Source organism: Theobroma cacao, chromosome 7 (assembly GCF_053813885.1).
Source record: "Theobroma cacao isolate CCN51 chromosome 7, ASM5381388v1, whole genome shotgun sequence".
NCBI lineage: Eukaryota > Viridiplantae > Streptophyta > Magnoliopsida > Malvales > Malvaceae > Theobroma > Theobroma cacao.
The window spans coordinates 2,062,158-2,081,456 of record NC_142645.1 but is presented as its reverse complement, the minus strand read 5'-3'; the positions used below and the strand labels follow the sequence as shown (position 1 = coordinate 2,081,456).

General features: G+C 31.7%; 1 protein-coding gene across 9 annotated transcripts; it reads left to right on the top strand.

Moving 5' to 3' along the window:
- The first annotated feature begins 1,386 nt into the window (after nt 1-1,386).
- On the top strand, nt 1,387-18,065 carry LOC148761412 (putative disease resistance protein At4g27220). Of its 9 annotated transcripts, none has more exons than XM_088808366.1 (15): nt 1,387-2,001; nt 2,399-2,492; nt 2,733-2,864; nt 2,997-4,917; nt 5,242-6,097; nt 6,346-6,600; nt 6,845-7,108; nt 7,352-7,615; nt 7,868-8,122; nt 8,365-8,457; nt 8,880-8,963; nt 9,358-9,555; nt 10,400-10,751; nt 10,875-11,125; nt 12,344-12,867. In XM_088808366.1, exons 4-15 carry the CDS (start codon nt 3,008-3,010, stop codon nt 12,440-12,442), a joined length of 4,881 nt encoding a protein of 1,626 aa, XP_088664492.1. In that variant the 5' UTR covers nt 1,387-2,001; nt 2,399-2,492; nt 2,733-2,864; nt 2,997-3,007; the 3' UTR covers nt 12,443-12,867. The 9 variants fall into 9 exon arrangements, 8 of the variants coding, with proteins under 8 accessions (XP_088664492.1, XP_088664486.1, XP_088664494.1 ...); XR_016027505.1 differs by adding an exon at nt 18,010-18,065 and having other exon boundaries at nt 1,389-2,001; nt 10,400-11,125; nt 12,344-12,516; XM_088808360.1 differs by having other exon boundaries at nt 1,389-2,001; nt 10,400-11,125.
- Nucleotides 18,066-19,299: the final 1,234 nt, after the last annotated feature.

The window sequence follows — 19,299 nt, the reverse complement described above, 5'->3', positions numbered from 1 at the left end:
TCTCAAGACAAGGGTCGAGAAAGTTCTTAGTTCCACATTGACGTTTCTTTGTTAGCTTTGGAACGGAGACAATCAAGCAGGTCACGACTAACCATAACTATTTCTTCCTTCATACAGACAACTTTTCAGAGTGTGGACCCACTATCACATGTTCTTTGGGGAGAAAGGGGAATTCATTTTCTTTTACCCTCTGAAATGAAATAATGGGATAGATACAGGGACTAGGAGGGAGGCATAATTTCCTGATAGTGCGTGCACACTTTCCTTCATAATTTCCTTCTTTTCCTTTTCTGAGTTTTGACATTGTTCTCACATGCAACTTCCAAGTCAAGAAGGATTTATCTTCATTTTTGCTTCTCTTTTAACTCCAAGGAAGAGCAAAAGAAGAAAATAGGTATATTTTTGCTTGGGCTTTCCCATTTTTCAGATGACAAGCGTGGTCAAAAAGCTAGTTATGCATTTCAGCAGATTCGTACAGGCTTTTCAGATTATTGTCCGTTCGTTTTCAGTTATAATATTTTATCACAATAATCGATTACAATCTCAGTAGTCAATAGTAACATGCTATATGTTCATCGCTACCTATTTTTGTACATTCATCAAATAATATTTTTAAATCCATTGGGGGCATAATTTGATCACAAAAGTTAAGCTCAACAATAAAATAAATAGTGCAAGTGTTTTAACATGAAATCCATTAAACCAACCAGGTAGATCAGAAAATTACGAAAATAGGCAACATAATTGGAAGCCATCGATTAGTCATTCTAACTAAGCATCAATGACAGAGAAAAAGCCGTGAGTCTGTCTCGTCTTTTCATCAATAGGGAGTAAGTAACCATTAAAGGGGGAATTGGAGTCAATAAAACGGACAAAAATCTATATGAAAGCTCCGGGAATCTCTCTTCCCTTGTACTATATATGGTAAAGTATTTTTCCATGAAAGCCATTAAACAGAGGAAGCAAGTCGGTGAGAAATAAATGGATCTCAAGGGAAAAATGATTGCAAAATGACAAAAATAGAAAGGACAATAATAGAAGGATCACATCATTTATTCAAAATTTTCTCTCCTGTATTCAAGTGTTTTCGCTAGCCGAAGAAGAATAAACTGTTGTTGCTTAATCACCTCTGCCATTGGGCTTGTGATTATTGTAGTGCAAACTTGATTTCCACTTGTTTCTTTGATTATTGTAATTCAGCCAAAATATATGTGCATCATTTTCTTCTATGGCTCTTGGTTTTTGCATTTGAGTATACATCTGCAAACTTTACACCCAAGATTAAAGCTAAATTATTTTCTACGTCCAACTTAAAAGATTTGGGCAGGCTAAGCTTTTGAAAAGTAGGTCATTAGTCATTATTAAAAGAGAATTTACCAAGTAATGCTCAATTACAAAAGAATCATAAATAACACTGAGTTCATGTTTTTCATTCAAAAATATTTGAAGCAGAATTTCAAAAATATTCTATACACTAACATCCTCGCAAGTCCCATCCTCTTTCCATAACCCTTCCTGGAAAGCCAACCAGCAGAGCATCTCCATGACTCCGTCCTTTTGTCTTTTTCTTTTCTAATCCGTCTGAGAGAGAATTAGTCAATGATAAGGCAAAAGACGTTGGGCACTTGTCTTCGCTTAGCATTTGAACAAGAAAAAAATAGTAACAATAAAAAGAAAAAGAGATTCCAAAGAAAACAAGTCTTTTGCCTTAAGAGTTTCTACTTTCTATGTTCACCTACTGCTTTTCTTATCAGAAGCAGAATTATAATCTGCATGCATTCTAAAGAAGATAAGTGAAAGTCTTTTTGTTTTTTTAATTTCCTAGCCTTCTGATCATTGCAGTGCAAAAGTTTATTATATCTACTACAGTTTTCTTTGAACTCAAAAAAAAAAAAAAAGGAAAAAAACTTCACCGACTTTGTCAGTGTCTGTGATATATTTTGGCTGGATCAAAATAGAAGCTCCGTCTTGCCTCCTCAAAGTTCATGTATATTTCCTTTGGTATGTAAATGTTCATCCTTTTCTTCTGTGGTTTTAGATTTGAGAATAGATATTTGCAGGTTTAGATGCATTGACACATATTTTCTGTTTTCAAATTAAGTTGTTCTTTTGATCTTAGGTTGACAAATGTTTGTTGTTTCTTAATTCCCTCTGCGAGTGGGCTTTTGTTATTGTAGTACAAACTTAATTTCTACTTAAGTTTTCTTCGACCACTATAGAAAAGCTTGGCCTTGGCTCCTTAAACTTCATCTTTCAGTGGTATATATGTGCATCATTTTCTTCCATGGCTTATTTTTGTCTTGGTTTTTGCAATTGAGTATACATTTGCAAACTTTACCTGCAAAATTGGCACTTAATTATTTTCTATGTCCAAATTAACTCTTTTGATCTTATACAGTTACACTCCACCCATGGCATTTGTGTGAAGCAGAGAGCTAGAACCTATGTGTTTGTCTCTTACCCTTTCACATTCTAGTGGTGAGAATAGAGAGGTAAGTTTCAAGAAAAGATTTCAGTTCCTTCTCCACTATTAATTTCTTTTTTGTAAGCTCACCTCTTTGCTTTAGGGAAAGAAAAGCGATACTTTAAAAAAAAAAATTCTTGCCTTAAGAGTGCTCTGTTTACTTTGCTTTTTCTGGTTTCCTTTGTTCATTTGTATCAGAAGCAGAATTAAAAAGAAGATAAGTGAAAGTCTGTTTTTTTTTAATTCCTTGATCTTCTGATTGTTGCAGTGCAAAGTTCATTTCTGCTTCTTTGAACTTTAAAAAAAAAAAAAAAACCTTCACCGAGTTGGTGAGCTTGGTTAGATCAAAATAGAAGCTGCTCCGTCTTGGCTCCTGAAAGTTCATCTATAGATTTCCTTGGTACGTAAATCTTCATCTTTTTCTTCTTTGGTTTATTTGTTTTCTGTTTTCAAATTAAGTAATTCTTTCATCTTAATCAGCTTGAGAGATATTTGCAATACTTTTTACTTTTCCAAATTGTTTGAGTCTCAGATCATCAAAGAATGGCTCTTGATTGTGTTACCTCTGCTATTGCCAATTGCGTTGGGAACCTGGCAACAGAATACGCATCACCTTATGTTGGCTACTTTTTTCGTTTTGGCAAAATTGTTGAAGATTTCAAGAACCGGCGAAATGAACTTAAATCAAAAAGAGATGAGGTGAAAGATGCTGTCGATGAGGCTTTAAGGCAAACTGAGGTAATTAAGAAGGGCGTTGAGGAGTGGCTAACAAAGGCAGAGAAAGAATTGGATGAAGCTCAGAGTTTGGAAGAAGAAATAGAACGTAACAAGTGTTTCAATTGGTGTCCTAGTTGCGGCTGGCGATACTGCTTAAGCAAGAAAGTAGCGAAGAAGACACTTTCTATCTCTAAACTTTTAGAGGTTTGTAACTTTCCACGAGTTGGCCATCGTCCTCCTCTTCAAGGAATAGAGCTCTTACTACCCAAGGATTTTATGCGTTCTGAATCTTCAATGTTAGCTTTCAATGGAATCATGAAGGCTTTAAAAAGTGATGGTGTGACAATGATTGGATTGTACGGCATGCCAGGAGTGGGTAAAACAACTTTGGCGGATGTAGTGCTGAAGCAAGCTACAGAACAAAAGCTTTTTGATAAGGTTGTGAGTGTTACAGTATCCCAAACTCCAAACCTCAACGAAATTCGGGCAAGGATTGCAGAACTCTTTGGTTTAGAATTTGAAGCCAGTACAGAAAAAGGAAAAGCAGAAGAGTTATGGCGAAGATTAAAAGGCGAGAATAAGATTCTCATAATTCTCGATGATGTTTGGAAGGAACTTGAATTGCAAATTATAGGAATTCCATTCGGTGGTGAACACGAGGGTTGCAAAATTCTTTTAACTACACGTGATCAACAAGTTTGTTGTAAAATGGATTGTGAAGAGGAATTTAAGCTGAACATTTTATCTGAACATGAAGCATGGGTTTTATTCAAAGATAAAGCTGGTCTGAAAGATGACTCTCCCACCTTGAATGTAGCGAAGGAGGTTGCTCGTGAATGTGGCTGTTTGCCTCTTGCAATTGTAACTGTGGCAAAGGCTCTAAAAGGTGAAAGTCTAGATGCGTGGATAGCAGCAAATAAAAGACTCAAGAGCTCAAGACATTTGGATAATGAACATGTTTGTGGACATATCTATAGATGTCTTAAGCTTAGTTATGATTATTTGGATCAAGATAATATCAAGCAATGTTTCTTGTTGTGTTCCCTTTTTCCAGAAGATTATGAGATTAGTATTGAATTGTTGATTATATGCGGAATTGGTCAGGGATTGTTCAATAATAATTACTTAATGGAAGACTTAAGGAGGGAAATTCATCTGGCACTATCAAAACTCCAAAAGTCTGGTTTATTATTGGAAGCTAATGATAAAGAGCATGTAAAAATGCATGATGTGATTCGTGATTTTGCTCATTGGATAACATCGAGAGGGGAAAATATATTCATGGTAAAAGATGGGTTGACAGAATGGCATATGAGTGAAAGGTTTGGATGTTATACGGCAATCTCCTTGTGGAACATTGAGATCAATCATCTTCCTAACAAAGTGGAATTTTCAAAACTCAAGACTTTGTTTCTCAAAGGAAAGAATTCATTGAGAGTTTCGTGTGCCTTTTTTGAAAGAATGACAACCCTCCGAGTTTTACTTCTCCAAGATGTTGTACTCAGACTGGAAGCACTTCAATTCTTGACAAATCTTCGAACTCTGTGCATTATAAATTGCGAGCTCGAGAACATCTCATCACTGAGGAATCTGGAAAACCTTGAGATTTTGGCATTGCTAAAGACTCACATTCATGAGCTACCAGAAGAATTAGTGGAATTGCTTAGATTAAAATCACTATATTTTTCTAACTTTGGAGAGCAAAACAGCAATTTCCCCCTTAACTTGCTATCAAGGTAGTACTAAGATGTGATTAGAATTATTTATCTTATTGTTTTGAGTTAAGTATTTAATTTTATGTTATTTACTTCTTCTTTTTCCTAGTATTTACTTTATTAAGTATTTTGATTTTGACTATCACCAACATATATATATCTAGCATGAGCTTTTGGTCACTGCTATTATTATGAAACATTGAACCCGTAGTACAAAAGTAGCTTTAAGAATGAAGAAATAAAAAAGTTTATGTTATCTTATTCATTTCATTACCTTGCTATTTTTATCATTCGGTTGAAAGTGCTATTATTGCATTAATAACATTTTGTGTTTGTTTGTAACAGGTTGACCTCACTCCAAGAGCTACACGTGACAAGTAGAAACAATGCTAACTTATTGGAGCTGAATTCTTTGTTTGGTTTGACTGCATTAACACTTAAAGTTTCTACTCATCAATGTTCTCAGGAAAACTCTGTGTTCCCTAAACTACAAAGCTACAATATAGCTGTAAATGACTATATTCAAAATTTGGCGGGGCTGCGCTTGAGAACCTTGAGAATTAGGGATTTCTCATCCTCATTAAATGCATTTAAGGAGCTGTTTTGCAATGTGGAAAAGCTTACTCTGTCCGATGTCACCATGGAACACAAAAATATTGTCCCAAATGTAGATCAACGCGGACTAAAGGAATTAACTTCTCTTGAGCTTGTATATTGTAAAAATCTGGAATGCTTGTTCGATACAACACAAGAACAGAGTCCAACCACTGCATTCTCTAATTTGGTGAAGTTAGACATTACATTCATGACTTCTTTGAAAGAGTTGTGCCATGGTCAATCATCAATTAGCTTCTTAAAAAGGTTAGAAACATTGCACATTGCCAATTGTAAGCAGTTGCAATCAGTGTTTCAATTGAATTGGCTTTTTGGAAAGGAAGAAAGTCCGACGTGCGCAATCTCCAGTTTAAGAAGTTTGAAGCTAGCGTCATTGCCAGCATTAGAGAATATATGGAAAGAGCCAACTCATCATGTAAGGTTACAAAGTTTGAAGGAAGTGACAATTTTTTGTTGTGATAAACTGAAATCTATCTTCTCACCTTGCGGTGTTCAAAGTCTGTTGCATCTAGAAACACTTGAGATATTTGTATGCGAAAAATTAGAGCAAGTCTTTACTTTTGACAAAGAAATAGCTAACCTAGAGGTACCTCTTATCTCTCCATTTTTCCTTTAATAATGCTCTCGTATATTGTTTTTCTAATAATTTTTTTTATTATCAAATATATAAATAATTATTATCTGATCTTTCTAAATTATTAACTTTTAATACTTCTTTCTACTTTTTTTTAACAAAATGCATTTCTTCTCAGTTATTATGATCAAGTATAAAGAATTCATTTTCATTATTTATTAATTAATAAATTTTATATTTTTTTTATATGAGGTAAATAGGCAGTACCACTCTCAAATTTAAGAAGGTTGAAGCTGCGGTTATTACCAGCATTGGAGAGCATATGGAAAGGGCCAACTCATCATGTAAGGTTACAAAGTTTGAAGGAAGTGGCAATTTATGATTGTGATAAACTGAAATCTATCTTCTCACCTTACTTTGTTCAAAGTCCGTTGCATTTAGAAACACTTGAGATATCTGAATGCAAAAAATTAGAGCAAGTCTTTGCTTTTGACAAAGAAATGGCTGACCTAGAGGTACCTCTTATTTCTCCATTTTTCCTTTAATAATGCTCTTGTTTATTGTTTTTCTAATGATTTTTTTTGAATTATCAAATATATAAATAATTACTATCTAATCTTTCTAAGTTATTAACTTTTAATACTTCTTTTTACTTTTTTTTTAACAAAATATATTTCTTCTCAGTAATTAAGATCAAGTATAAAGAATTCATTTTCATTATTTATTAATTAATAAATTTTATATTTTTCTTTACATGAGGTAAAACAGGCAGTATCACTCTCAAATTTAAGAAGGTTGAAGCTGCAGTCATTACCAGCATTGGAGAGCATATGGAAAGGGCCAACTCATCATGTAAGGTTACAAAGTTTGAAGGAAGTAACAATTCATTATTGTGATAAACTGAAATCTATCTTCTCACCTTACATTGTTCAAAGTCTGTTGCATCTAGAAACACTTGTGATTTATAGATGCGAAAAATTAGAGCAAGTCTTTGCTTTTGACAAAGAAATGGCTGACCTAGAGGTACCTCTTATCTCTCCATTTTTCTTTTAATAATGCTCTCGTATATTGTTTTTCTAATGATTTTTTTTGAATTATCAAATATATAAATAATTACTATCTAATCTTTCTAAATTATTAACTTTTAATACTTCTTTTTACTTTTTTTTAACAAAATATATTTCTTCTCAATAATTAAGATCAAATATAAATAATTCATTTTCATTATTTATTAATTAATAAATTTTATATTTTTCTTTATATGAGATAAAACAGGTAGAACCACTCTCAAATTTAAGAAGGTCGGAACTACAGTCATTACCAGCATTGGAGAGCATATGGAAAGGGCCAACTCATCATGTAAGGCTACAAAGTCTGAAGGAAGTAACAATTGATGGTTGTGATAAACTGAAATCTATCTTCTCACCTTACCTTGTTCAAAGTCTGTTGCATCTAGAAACACTTGAGATATCTAAATGCGAAATATTAGAGCAAGTCTTTGCTTTTGACAAAGAAATGGCTGACTTAGAGGTACCTCTTATCTCTCCATTTTTTCTTTTAATAATGCTCTCGTATATTGTTTTTCTAATGATTTTTTTTAATTATCAAATATATAAATAATTACTATCTAATCTTTCTAAATTATTAACTTTTAATACTTCTTTTTACTTTTTTTTAACAAAATGTATTTCTTCTCAGTAATTAAGATCAAATATAAAGAATTCATTTTCATTATTTATTAATTAATAAATTTTATATTTTTCTTTATATGAGATAAAACAGGTAGTACCACTCTCAAATTTAAGAAGGTTGAAACTACAGTCATTACCAGTATTGGAGAGCATATGGAAAGGGCCAACTCATCATGTAAGGCTACAAAGTCTGAAGGAAGTAACAATTGATGGTTGTGATAAACTGAAATCTATCTTCTCACCTTACCTTTTTCAAAGTCTGTTGCATCTAGAAACACTTGAGATATCTAAATGCGAAATATTAGAGCAAGTCTTTGCTTTTGACAAAGAAATGGCTGACTTAGAGGTACCTCTTATCTCTCCATTTTTCTTTTAATAATGCTCTCGTATATTGTTTTTCTAATGATTTTTTTTAATTATCAAATATATAAATAATTATTATCTAATCTTTCTAAATTATTAACTTTTAATACTTCTTTCTTCTTTTTTTTAACAAAATGTATTTCTTTTCAGTAATTAAGATCAAGTATAAAGAATTTATTTTCATTATTTATTAATTAATAAATTTTATATTTTTCTTTATATGAGGTAAAACAGGCAGTACCAATCTCAAATTTAAGAATGTTGGAGCTGCAGTCATTACCAGCATTGGAGAGCATATGGAAAGGGCCAACTCATCATGTAAGGTTACAAAGTTTGAAGGAAGTAACAATTCATTATTGTGATAAACTGAAATCTATCTTCTCACCTTACATTGTTCAAAGTCTGTTGCATCTAGAAACACTTATGATATATAAATGCGAAAAATTAGAGTAAGTCTTTGCTTTTGACAAAGAAATGGCTGTCCTAGAAGACCTCTTATCTCTCCATTTTTCCTTTAATAATGGTCTCATATATTGTTTTTCTAATGATTTTTTTTGAATTATCAAATATATAAATAATTTTTATCTAATCTTTCTAAATTATTAACTTTTAATACTTCTTTTTACTTTTTTTTAACAAAATGCATTTCTTCTCAGTAATTAAGATCAAATATAAAGAATTCATTTTCATTATTTATTAATTAATAAATTTTATATTTTTCTTTATGTGAGGTAAATCAGGCAGTACCGCTCTCAAATTTAAGAAGGTTGAAGTTACAGTCATTACTAACATTGGATAGCATATGTAAAGGGCCAATTCATCATGTAAGCCTACAAAGTCTGAAGGAATTAATAATTGAATTAATAATTAAATTGTGTTCTAAACTGGTATATCTCTTTTCACCTACCCTTGTTCTAATTTTGGTACATCAATGGAAGAAATTAAATTAAATTGAGAAAAAATGAAATGGAAAGTGTACTTGTACAAGATATGATTAATGAATCTGGAAAATAATTTCCATGTTTTGGGATTTATGTAAGCGCATTTTAGTACATTCACATCTACATTAATGAGCTTTCATTGAAAAAATATAAAATTTTCTTTTGGCTTAGATCTTTAAATTTTATGCATAAAAAATAATTTCAATTTTGATTTAAAATGTAGTATTTACCATTCTAATTTTTCTAGTGTCTTCCATTTTTGTTGTGAATTTATTAGGATGTTAAATTGCGTGGAGATGATCATGCCATTGCGCTCCCTCACCTGCAAGATTTACGACTTGTAAACTTGATAAATTTGAGTTCGGAAAACTTTCTCATTTCATCACCATCTTTGGAGAAGTTGGAAGTTTGCAACTGTCCTAAATTGAGAAATTTCACTATTCAAAAAGAAGTTAATGAGCAAATTCAGCTAAAGGTATTTTTTTATACACTTTTCCTTCAATTATGGCTTTGGATTTTGCCTTTGAGCTAAATCTTTTTTTCAACACTCACAAACTAATCCAATTATATTTTAAAATTGCAACACAAAAATTTTATACTATTTATTTTGAAAAACAAATTTTAATTTGTTTGTGGGGATCTTTGGGTTTTCCTTGTCCTTGTTTCTGAATTAAGGTTCGTCATATATTTTCTTCACGATGACAAATCTTGCATTTTTTCTTGTTCGAGCTTCCTTTTTCTTCTTCGATTCTAGTTTCTCTTGCTTTCTTTGATTCCAATTTTCTCTTTCTTCTTCAATTTAAGTTTTCTTTTTCTTCTTAGCCATGAGTTCTCTTTTTTTTCATTCAAAGTGTTTCTACTTTCTCTTGCAGACAAGAGAAACAGATTGAGAAAGTTAGGCTTTCTAGGGGGGTTCATTTCTTTTATGTTTTTTTTTATGTAATTTAGGTAAATTAGAAAACCTAAATTAAAAAAAAATTAACACTTTACCACTTTATCTATACTTTTCAAATCAACATGCTTAAAGAAAAAATGACAAAGAAAAAAACACAAGAAAAGGAATTCCATAAATGGTTTTATGTTAAAAATTAACGGAGAAAAACTTGAAAGAGGTTAGATGTCTTTGGATTCCACTTTCAGACCATTTTATGAAAATTTTGGATTTAAATTTTGAAACATATATATGTCCTATCATTAAATATGTAAGGATTTTTTGTGAATTGGCATCTAAAAAATTATGAGTAATATTTGCTCATCTGTTTTCAATCTAATAGAAAAGGAACGTATTTAGTGACATTTAGTGGTGTCTGTATTTGCAGGAATTATATCTCTCTAAGTTGGTAAATAGCTTTCAATTGCGTATTTCAGCCAACTGCAATCAAGAATATATAGCAGTTGGGAGTCATGAACAAGTATTCCAAGTTCATGGGCGTATAAAGGAACTCCACCTGGAGGACTTATCTGAAGAGCAGATTATATGGAAGGATGTCGCTCAAGTTGTAACTCTTGAAAACCTTACAATTCTGGAGGTGATTGATTGCAAGAGGCTAAGATACATATTTTCACCTACAACTGCTCGAAGTATATCACAGTTGGACGAGCTATATATAGAAAAATGTGATGAATTGGACCAAATCATTGCTGAGGATCAAGTTTGTTCATCATCAGATGGTGATCTCCAACCTATAATCTTTCCTAATTTGACCATGATTTCTGTTCAATATTGCAAAAAGTTGAAACGTCTCTTTCCTCTTGGATCTGCTCGTTGTCTTCCAAAACTTAAACAATTAACAGTTAGAAGTAACTCTAAATTGGAGCAAGTATTTGAACTTGAAGATGAAGCAGAAGCGACAACTGAAAAGGAGATAAAGTTTGATCAACTATACAGTTTATCACTTGCAAAACTGCCAAGCCTCGTTGACTTTTGCCCAAGGGGATATCACTTTGTGTTACCGACTTTGGGGCATTTGTATGTAAGAGAATGTCCCAAGATGACTACAGGTTTCTTCATAGATTCAAAGCAATATGTGCACGCCAAAACAGAGGTATACACCCTGAAAACTTTAGTCTTGTCTCTCTTAAGGCATAATCTTCAAAGTCTTTAAATTACTTAAATGATTGAGAATGACACTACAACCAAAACTTAGTCTAGAATATCACTTTTAATGAATTTGGCCTAAAATCACCCACTTGTTAAGGAGTTTTGATGAAAAACTCTCTAACTATGTTTCCACCTTAGTAAACCATTTGTTAAGCCAATCCCAACCTTAATCCTTGAGCTCTTCCAACAGCTCCTTATCCTCAAAGGTTAGCAGAAATTCTTTGAGAGACAAACTCCTCATAAGCAGCCCTGAAATGCCTTCCATTTTAAATAATTCCATTAAATTTACTAAATCTAAATCACATTAGGTTGTTACCACAACACTTCTCTTCAACCAAAGCATGTTTTCCATGCTTTTTAAGACATTGAAGATCATCTCCTCTCTCTTCATTTGAAGCTCCACCTCTTTCAAAAGCACCTTTGAATAACAGAGCATAAGATGGCATAGTGAATAAAGCCAAGTTGTCTCAAAATCCCACTGCAGGTTCCGTTCCTAATGTGGTTAACACTAGGTGCATAAGAAGCTTCCTTTTTGCTTCCTCTTTCAAAATGTATCATGGCTTCCATAGCTGGCCATATTGACCTCTAGCCTTTAGTTAAGAAGCCAGACTCCATTTAAATTTTGGACTGCTCTCCTAGCTTTATTAAACTATCCAAATATGATGAAAGGATACCTTTGACAGTATTTGCTTCTATTTCTCCCTACAATGTATTGACAACCTTTCCAAATTGATCCCAAATCCTTTGAAGCCATCTTCATGGACTTTTGTAGGAATATTATTCACAAAAACTAAAAATACCTTATTCATTCTCCTTATCCTCCCAACATAATCATTATTGATGATTAAGAGTTTTTATTATTGATTAGTGAATTAAGTTCAAGCTTTTATTTGGCATGTGCAAAGGCAATTAGAGTCTTTAATAATATTATACTGCATAATTTTTCAAAATCTTTACTTAAATTACTGAAATGATTGAGTAGTACACTGCAATCAAAAGATTGATCTAGAATATCACTTTTAGTGAATGATTCCATTAGTTTTAATGAAATTTTGGCCTAAAATGCTTATAAATCATAATATGCTTATTTTTTCTTTTACCCTCATAACATGTGACATTAATACTTTTGTTTTACATTTCACTGTTTCAATTGTTTAAAAAGACACCACAACTAGTTAAGCAAGACGCCAAGACCATTTGTTGGGATAAGGGCCGCTCGGGCGTTAGAGGTGAGCTACCACCTTACAAGGAAGAACTATGAGATGATTGCAGGGGAAGTTGCAAAAGCATGTTTAAACATCAATGAGTACGTTGGAAGCCATCAACTAAACACAGGTAAATCAAAGGTTACTTCCCATTTTTATTTCTCTCACTTGTTGGCCTAGTCCTAATCAAGTTTTAGCTGAAATTATTGTGCTTTGGGTTGATCAAGATGTTGGCTTCACAGAGTTATCAAGCAAAAAGATCACTTGCTTTCAATAATTTACCTAATCAATGTTATATTTCTCTCTGTATCTACAATAAGTAGAAGAATAAGCTTAAAATTCTTCTGTTTCTTATCCTTCTCTCTGTATTTTAAATCAAGACATGGGAAATTAAACTTTAATTTTCCTATACAAGCCAAGTAGATTTTTATTTTATGAAGGGTCCAAGTGATTTATTGAAATATTGAGAGTTTGATTGGTACTCCAGCCTATAAGATCTGGCCAAGGTAGTATAGTCCAGGTAACAAGTTCACAAAAAGCATTTAAAATGAAGTAATTACTCATTGATGGAAGAAAATTTTACCAAGTAACGCTTAGAATAAAAATTATAAAAAGGGACTGGACCATTTCTACATGCATTTACAATTATTAAGTTCAATTTAATTTCCTTTTCTTGCCATGTTGTACTTTTCTTAGCATATTGCACTACTACTATATAAAATTAAAAATTCAAAAAAAAATTTAAAAAGTTTAAAATTCAAAATTTTATAACTTTACAATTTTTTTAAAAAATAATGATCAAAGTTGAGTTTGTTAACAAAAAAAATCAATAAAGAACAAAGATAATGAGACGAAGGGAAATGATAAAAAAAAATTTCCCATTTAATAGATTAAGAAATAATTTATAAGACATCTTCTAAATCATCATAATTATAAGTTATAAAATTTATAAAGAGAATAAAATAAAATAATAATTAATTTTTATACCATAAAAATGTATTAATAATTTCCAAATTTCAATTCCATTTAATTACTTAATTTTTAAAAATTTTTGCTATGCTTATTAACACCAAATTTCAATTGTCTATAAAAATTCTTTTCTAAAATTTTTTTTATTACATCCTTGACAAAGGCAAAGAATTTTCGTCCAAACTCAGCCCAATCTAGCCCATACCAAGCCCAATACCAGATTTATCGTTATCAAAAGCCCATTACTGCCACCCAATTCCTATTCTCCACGTGTTACCCCTACAAGCATCCTCCGGTTCATAAAAAAAAACTCCCCTCTTTTTAAAATTTCAATTTATCCCTAGGGTTTCCTCTCCTCTCTGAGATCACCCGTTTGCCTTTGTAAACTTGGGCACGTTTAATTATTTTAAAACATTCACAAACTTATATAAAACTCATGTTGTCTTAAAGCAGGACACCAAGAGGCTCTCATTTTGGGGGGCCTGGAACTGATATCAGCTGAAATGATTCCACTTTAATGCGTGGCCTCATTTTCTCGTGGCAGTATTTGTGCTACATTCGCAAATTACTTTTCCAGTTCCTTATTAAGTTACTTTTCCAGTTCCTTATTAAGTATTCCAGTCAAGTTCAATTTGTTTCAGTTTTCCCAACATGTTTCCTTTAAATCTTTCTTTAGATCCTTTTACCAGTCCAGAAACTTTTTTGTTTTTTAATTTCTTAGATCAGTTCCCTTTTGATACTTGCATATGTTTATGCACTCCTTTTTGTTTCCTTTAAATTCAAGCTGTAATGCTCGAAACTAGGTGAAGCAGCTATGGGTAAAGTTACTATGCATGTTATCATGCACCATTCTGTTAATGAACCTTGGGGCAAGTTTTGTTCTATTGCATTTTCAATCTATGCTTCTTTTTAAAGTTATAGTAACTTCTTTGTCCTCATTCTATTGCTTTGTTACAAATGAGAACAAATTGAGTCAGGAAAGAAACCTGGAACTTCTAGTTAAAGGCATTTTCAGTTAATGGATTTAACCTCAATGGAAGTAGATCACTTGTACATGCTTTATTGTCTAAACCTAAATAGTGAATGCCTCGCTGCGTATGAATCTACCAGTGTTAATATTGCATTTTCAAGGCATTCTGTTTTCTATTTGTCATTTGAGGTTTTGTGTCACTTCAGTTTACAAGAATTTCCTTAGTTTCTAAATATGTTCTTCATCTTGCCATTTTGTGGCTACTAATATAATCTTCATAGGTTTCTGTCTATGCAGAGAATGTTAAAACGTTTCTGAAATTAGTTTAGCAGATAGGTTCTTTCTACTAAAACATAATCTTTGAAGTTGAAGTTGTGAATCATTCTATTTTGGCACTGACAACTTCCTCCCTCCCTCCCTCCCCTCCCCCTTACAAAAAATAAGTGAAAGAAAGGAGAAAAAGGAAATATTTCATGTCAAGTGCAGAGAAAAGTTGAGTCTCTGATTTCAATTTTCCTTTTTCTCCTTTGCATGCTATTTTAAAAGGTTAATGAAAGAATAGCACCTTTACTGATTCCCTGAGTTTAGTGTAGTTAATGATTTCTTTTTGGGCTACTATTGGGCTACTATGGAAATCTATTTAATCTGATACTTTTTACTTTCCCTGGTAATGGTAAGCCTTGATGTAACCCAAAAGATGTTTATGGTTGTAATTGTAACTTTTGAGTGATATATAACTGGTGGTTTTACATTTTTGTTCTTTTGCGTGCCATGGAGGAAATTTTTTTGAACTTTTTTAGTATTTGTAAGTGTATTATCTTAATGCTTTGCTTTTTTTAACAATGTTTAATTTGAGTTTTGAGAAGCAATGAGCTCTTTTTATCATCTCATTCAATGATAGTGTCACGCCCCAGACCCGAGACATGACAGACGCCGCATACCTGTAAGGTATAATCCCACAGACATACAAGGCTCTAAAATATATATCTTAAACCATTACTAAAAGAGACTAATATACCTGAATAATTTAGTGATTTATAAACTATATCTGTTGACAGAATTTCCAAATATCATAATTTGACAATATTCAAAATTAAATCTCCAAAACCATAAAGCTACTGAGTCAAGATAAAAGTCTGAATACTAATTAAGATAGTACGATGTTCATAATATTTAAATAAATCCTAGATAATTTAAGTGCTACTAAATTAAACATCACTCCCCAAAGTTCCCGCGTGGTTGACCAAATCACAACTTGAAAAAAATTTGAAAGAAGGGGTGAGTCCAACTACTCAGCAAGTAACTAACATCCCTTCAGCCGGATTAAGCATGCTTAAAACATTTAGGGCAAAATATCATTTACAAATGCCAAAACAAAATATTGGGTAATCTTATTTGGAATCACATACTTTAAAATTTGCGCATTCAAATAACAGAACAAATATATTCACAATATTTAACTTTTAATGGTCTCCTGTAACATGCTACGACCACACTTAACCCCTGTGGCATAGGTCAGAAATAGAACCACAATTAACCCCGGTGGCACGGGTCAGAAGCATATCAAAGCAACCATTGGCTGCAATGAACAGAAATCACAAATACTACTATTCTGTAACCGGTAGTGCGGTTGGGAGATCAATCTCTAATCACAGAATACATGTCGACATGGCCAACATTTAACCCCCATTGGCAGGGTCAGAGCATAGCCATACTAGGAGACAAAACAGAAATATATATTTTTAGATTGCCCAAAATTCATAAAACAGTATATCAAATTTCTCAAGCGTATCTCATACACCACAAAAGCATATTTGTTTCAGACTAAATATTTGTATTTATATTTGCGAAATCATATATGCATACATTATACAAAGTCATATATATTTCGAAATCAGATATCAGGCTTTGCATAAGCAACATTCTAAATCCAACATATAAACTCATATACATATACATTTTGCATGCTTAACTCGATTTTAATAAATCATAGGATAAAATATTATATCTCATGTACAAATTCAGATTGAAGCTAATTTTTAAGGTGTGAAAACACCGAAGGGATATCAGTCACTTACTTGATCTCGTTAATTTTACTTTCAAGTAGCAAATCCGAAAATCCTCTTAGTAGCTTAGTATTTCGAGAAACACAAAAATCAGAACTAAATTTGCAAACAGATCTTATAAGGCGACTTTTCGTTGACCATCTTAAGCACTTAGGGTGTGTAGCGACTCCTATTACAATTTATGAACCTTTTTTTTTTTTGTTAATAAGGTAATATATTATTATTATTTATATTTTTGAATTAAACAAAATTTCCAATAAGGTTGAGAATTAAACTTAAATCATAAAATCAGTAAGGACTTTAATTTTCAGATAGAGAAATAATACTAATTTCACTTGTAAAAATCATATTTGTAATTAATTTCATAAATTTTGATATTTTAATAAAATCTACTAATTTAAGAAATAAATTTATAAAATATAAAGATACATACTTCTTAACATAAAAATACAGTAGAAATCACATATCCAATATTTATGAAATTTACAATAGAATTTATCACATAATAATTAAAATCAAATTTTAAAACAAATTTTAAAAAAAGAAATTTTCTGTTTTCTGGAATTTCCAGAATCTGGATGGCCATTTGGCTTACTTCAAGCTCTCATATCTTTTAACCCGAATTATATCCAGTGATGAAATCAACACCAATTTAAAGTATGCATATCATACTACAAGACCAAAATTTGTTTCGATTAAAAAGACCACAAGATTCCTAAGTTTCGAAAGCCAAAATTCAAGAAATCATCACAGAAATACCCAGATTTCTGGGTTTCCAGTATCAATGAGCCTACTTTGAGGCTTTAATTCTCTTAACACAGGAAGCCTCTAACCAAGACATTGACGCCAATTTAAACATCTAATTTCATACTTCAAAAGCCCTCAAAGAAACGACCAAAAACGTCACCGGAATATGAAGTTCCGGTGACCCAAAGTCGGGCTGTCAAAACTGTTGAAAACCAGATTTCTAATTAACTTCAAAAATTCATATATTCCTAACCATAAGGCCAAACAAGATGCTACAAAAACCATTGGAAAGATCTTTTCAAGACCTTTCCATTGGTACCCATCATGCTACCGGAAAGTCATCAGAAAAGTGGCGGATTTAAATAAAAAAAATAAGAAAATATATCTAATTTAGGGTTTTTTGTACCCAAATTATGAAAATATAATTCCCAAACATACCTTAATCAGCAATCTCTTTCCCTCTCCTCTGTCTTTCTTCTTCCCTAATATTAAACCTTTCTGACTGTCTGTTGTTTGAATCTGATGAATGAACTAACGTAAGTTGTTGTCTGTTCTTTTAAAACTTATAAACTACCTAACCCCACTAACTTAAATGGGATAAATAAACTAACCCTTAATCCCACTAACTTAAATGTGATAATAAAACTAACTTAATTAAACTTCTTCTTTTACTTAAAGACCCCTTCTTCTATTTTTTTTTTATTTATTAAGACACCCAAGGTCATAATTGTAAATAAACAAAATACTAAAATAATGTCTACTTATTATCTTTATAAAACTATAGCTTAATAATTTTAATTTAATTTTTTTTTTATAATAAATACTTTTTGAGGGGTATTACAGATAGTTTACATTTATTTGTCATTTGCAGCTTCTTACCAGAATACTCAAGGAAATCCTGGCGAGAATGATCCAAATAATACCACAGTGGGTAGCTTTTTTATATTTATTAATATACTTTATTTCATGGTATGGTCAACTGAAATCTTACATGCTTAAATGCATATATTTGTTGGTGGTTTGGATCCCAGTGTTTCTGAAGATCAATTAAAACAAATATTTAGCCAGCTGGGTGAGGTAGTTCATGTAAAAATTCCTTGTGAAGTGATGAAAGACGAAAGGTAGGATATATGGGACTGCCAAAATATTGTACAAATGCATGGAAATGAATGTGGTAGAGCTGTCTATTAGGCCTGTCCATTGGGTGACAGAGCTTTGCACCTGCAATTACTCGTGTTGAAAAATCAAATGGTCGTCAGGCGGGTAGCTATACAACATTAAAAATAATCAAACTTCTGTTAAATGGGCCCAGTTGTGCGGAGAGTTTCTGTCAGTGTTGTGGAAGACGAACACGCTATGCTACATACGAGGCTGAAACCGTGTAACAGGTGAAAACTCCCACTCAACCATGTAACAGCTCTACAAATAGATACTTTGCCTAATATTAATTATTATTAATTAATGTAAAAATTAATAAGGTGATTTAGGTAGACTTAAGTATATAAAAATTAATAAAAGTAGAATAATTATTATTAAAATATTAATATAAATGAGAAGTCAAAATACGACACATATTTAAAGAAGAAAACACACTTCTTAGCAAACAAAGCTTTCCCATGAAAGAGGATTACAAATTTTATGATGTATCACTCATAGGCACTAAATTTTTTCTCTTGAAGAATATGTTGAGATTAGTTTTTTTCGTTTAATTAGTGTTTAATAAAGTTTTTTTTAAAAAAAATATATAAAATTTAACATAATAAATCAGTAAAGTTAAAATAAATATAATTTTGTAACAATTAAATATTTAAATTTATATTATTGAATTAAAAGTATTTAACGGTTAATAAATTTTAATTTATAAATAAATAATATGAAAAATAAAAATAATTAAAAGTTGGAGGTGTTATATTCCATTCATCTCCGTAAACAAAGCCATTTCCAGCCTAAGAACGAACCCCCATCACTACACCATGAATATGAATCACTGAATCAGAAAGCTGCGGCAGGAAGGATTTTTCGTTCACTAAAATTTGTCCATGATGATTTAGCCGGGCAACTGTGAAGTGAGTCATTGCTCATTACAAGAAAACCAATAATTTACAAGTGCTCATGATTCCATGTTCCACTAGTAAAAAAGGCACAAAAATCTACACGAAAG

Bases quoted from the DNA above. Each gene is read 5' to 3' on its own strand.
- LOC148761412 (XM_088808360.1), top strand. From the start codon at position 3,008: ATGGCTCTTGATTGTGTTACCTCTGCTATTGCCAATTGCGTTGGGAAC. The intron at 7,109-7,351 runs GTACCTCTTATC...TCTTTATATGAG, and splicing joins AAGAAATGGCTGACCTAGAG to ATAAAACAGGTAGAACCACT. The intron at 8,123-8,364 runs GTACCTCTTATC...TCTTTATATGAG, and splicing joins AAGAAATGGCTGACTTAGAG to GTAAAACAGGCAGTACCAAT.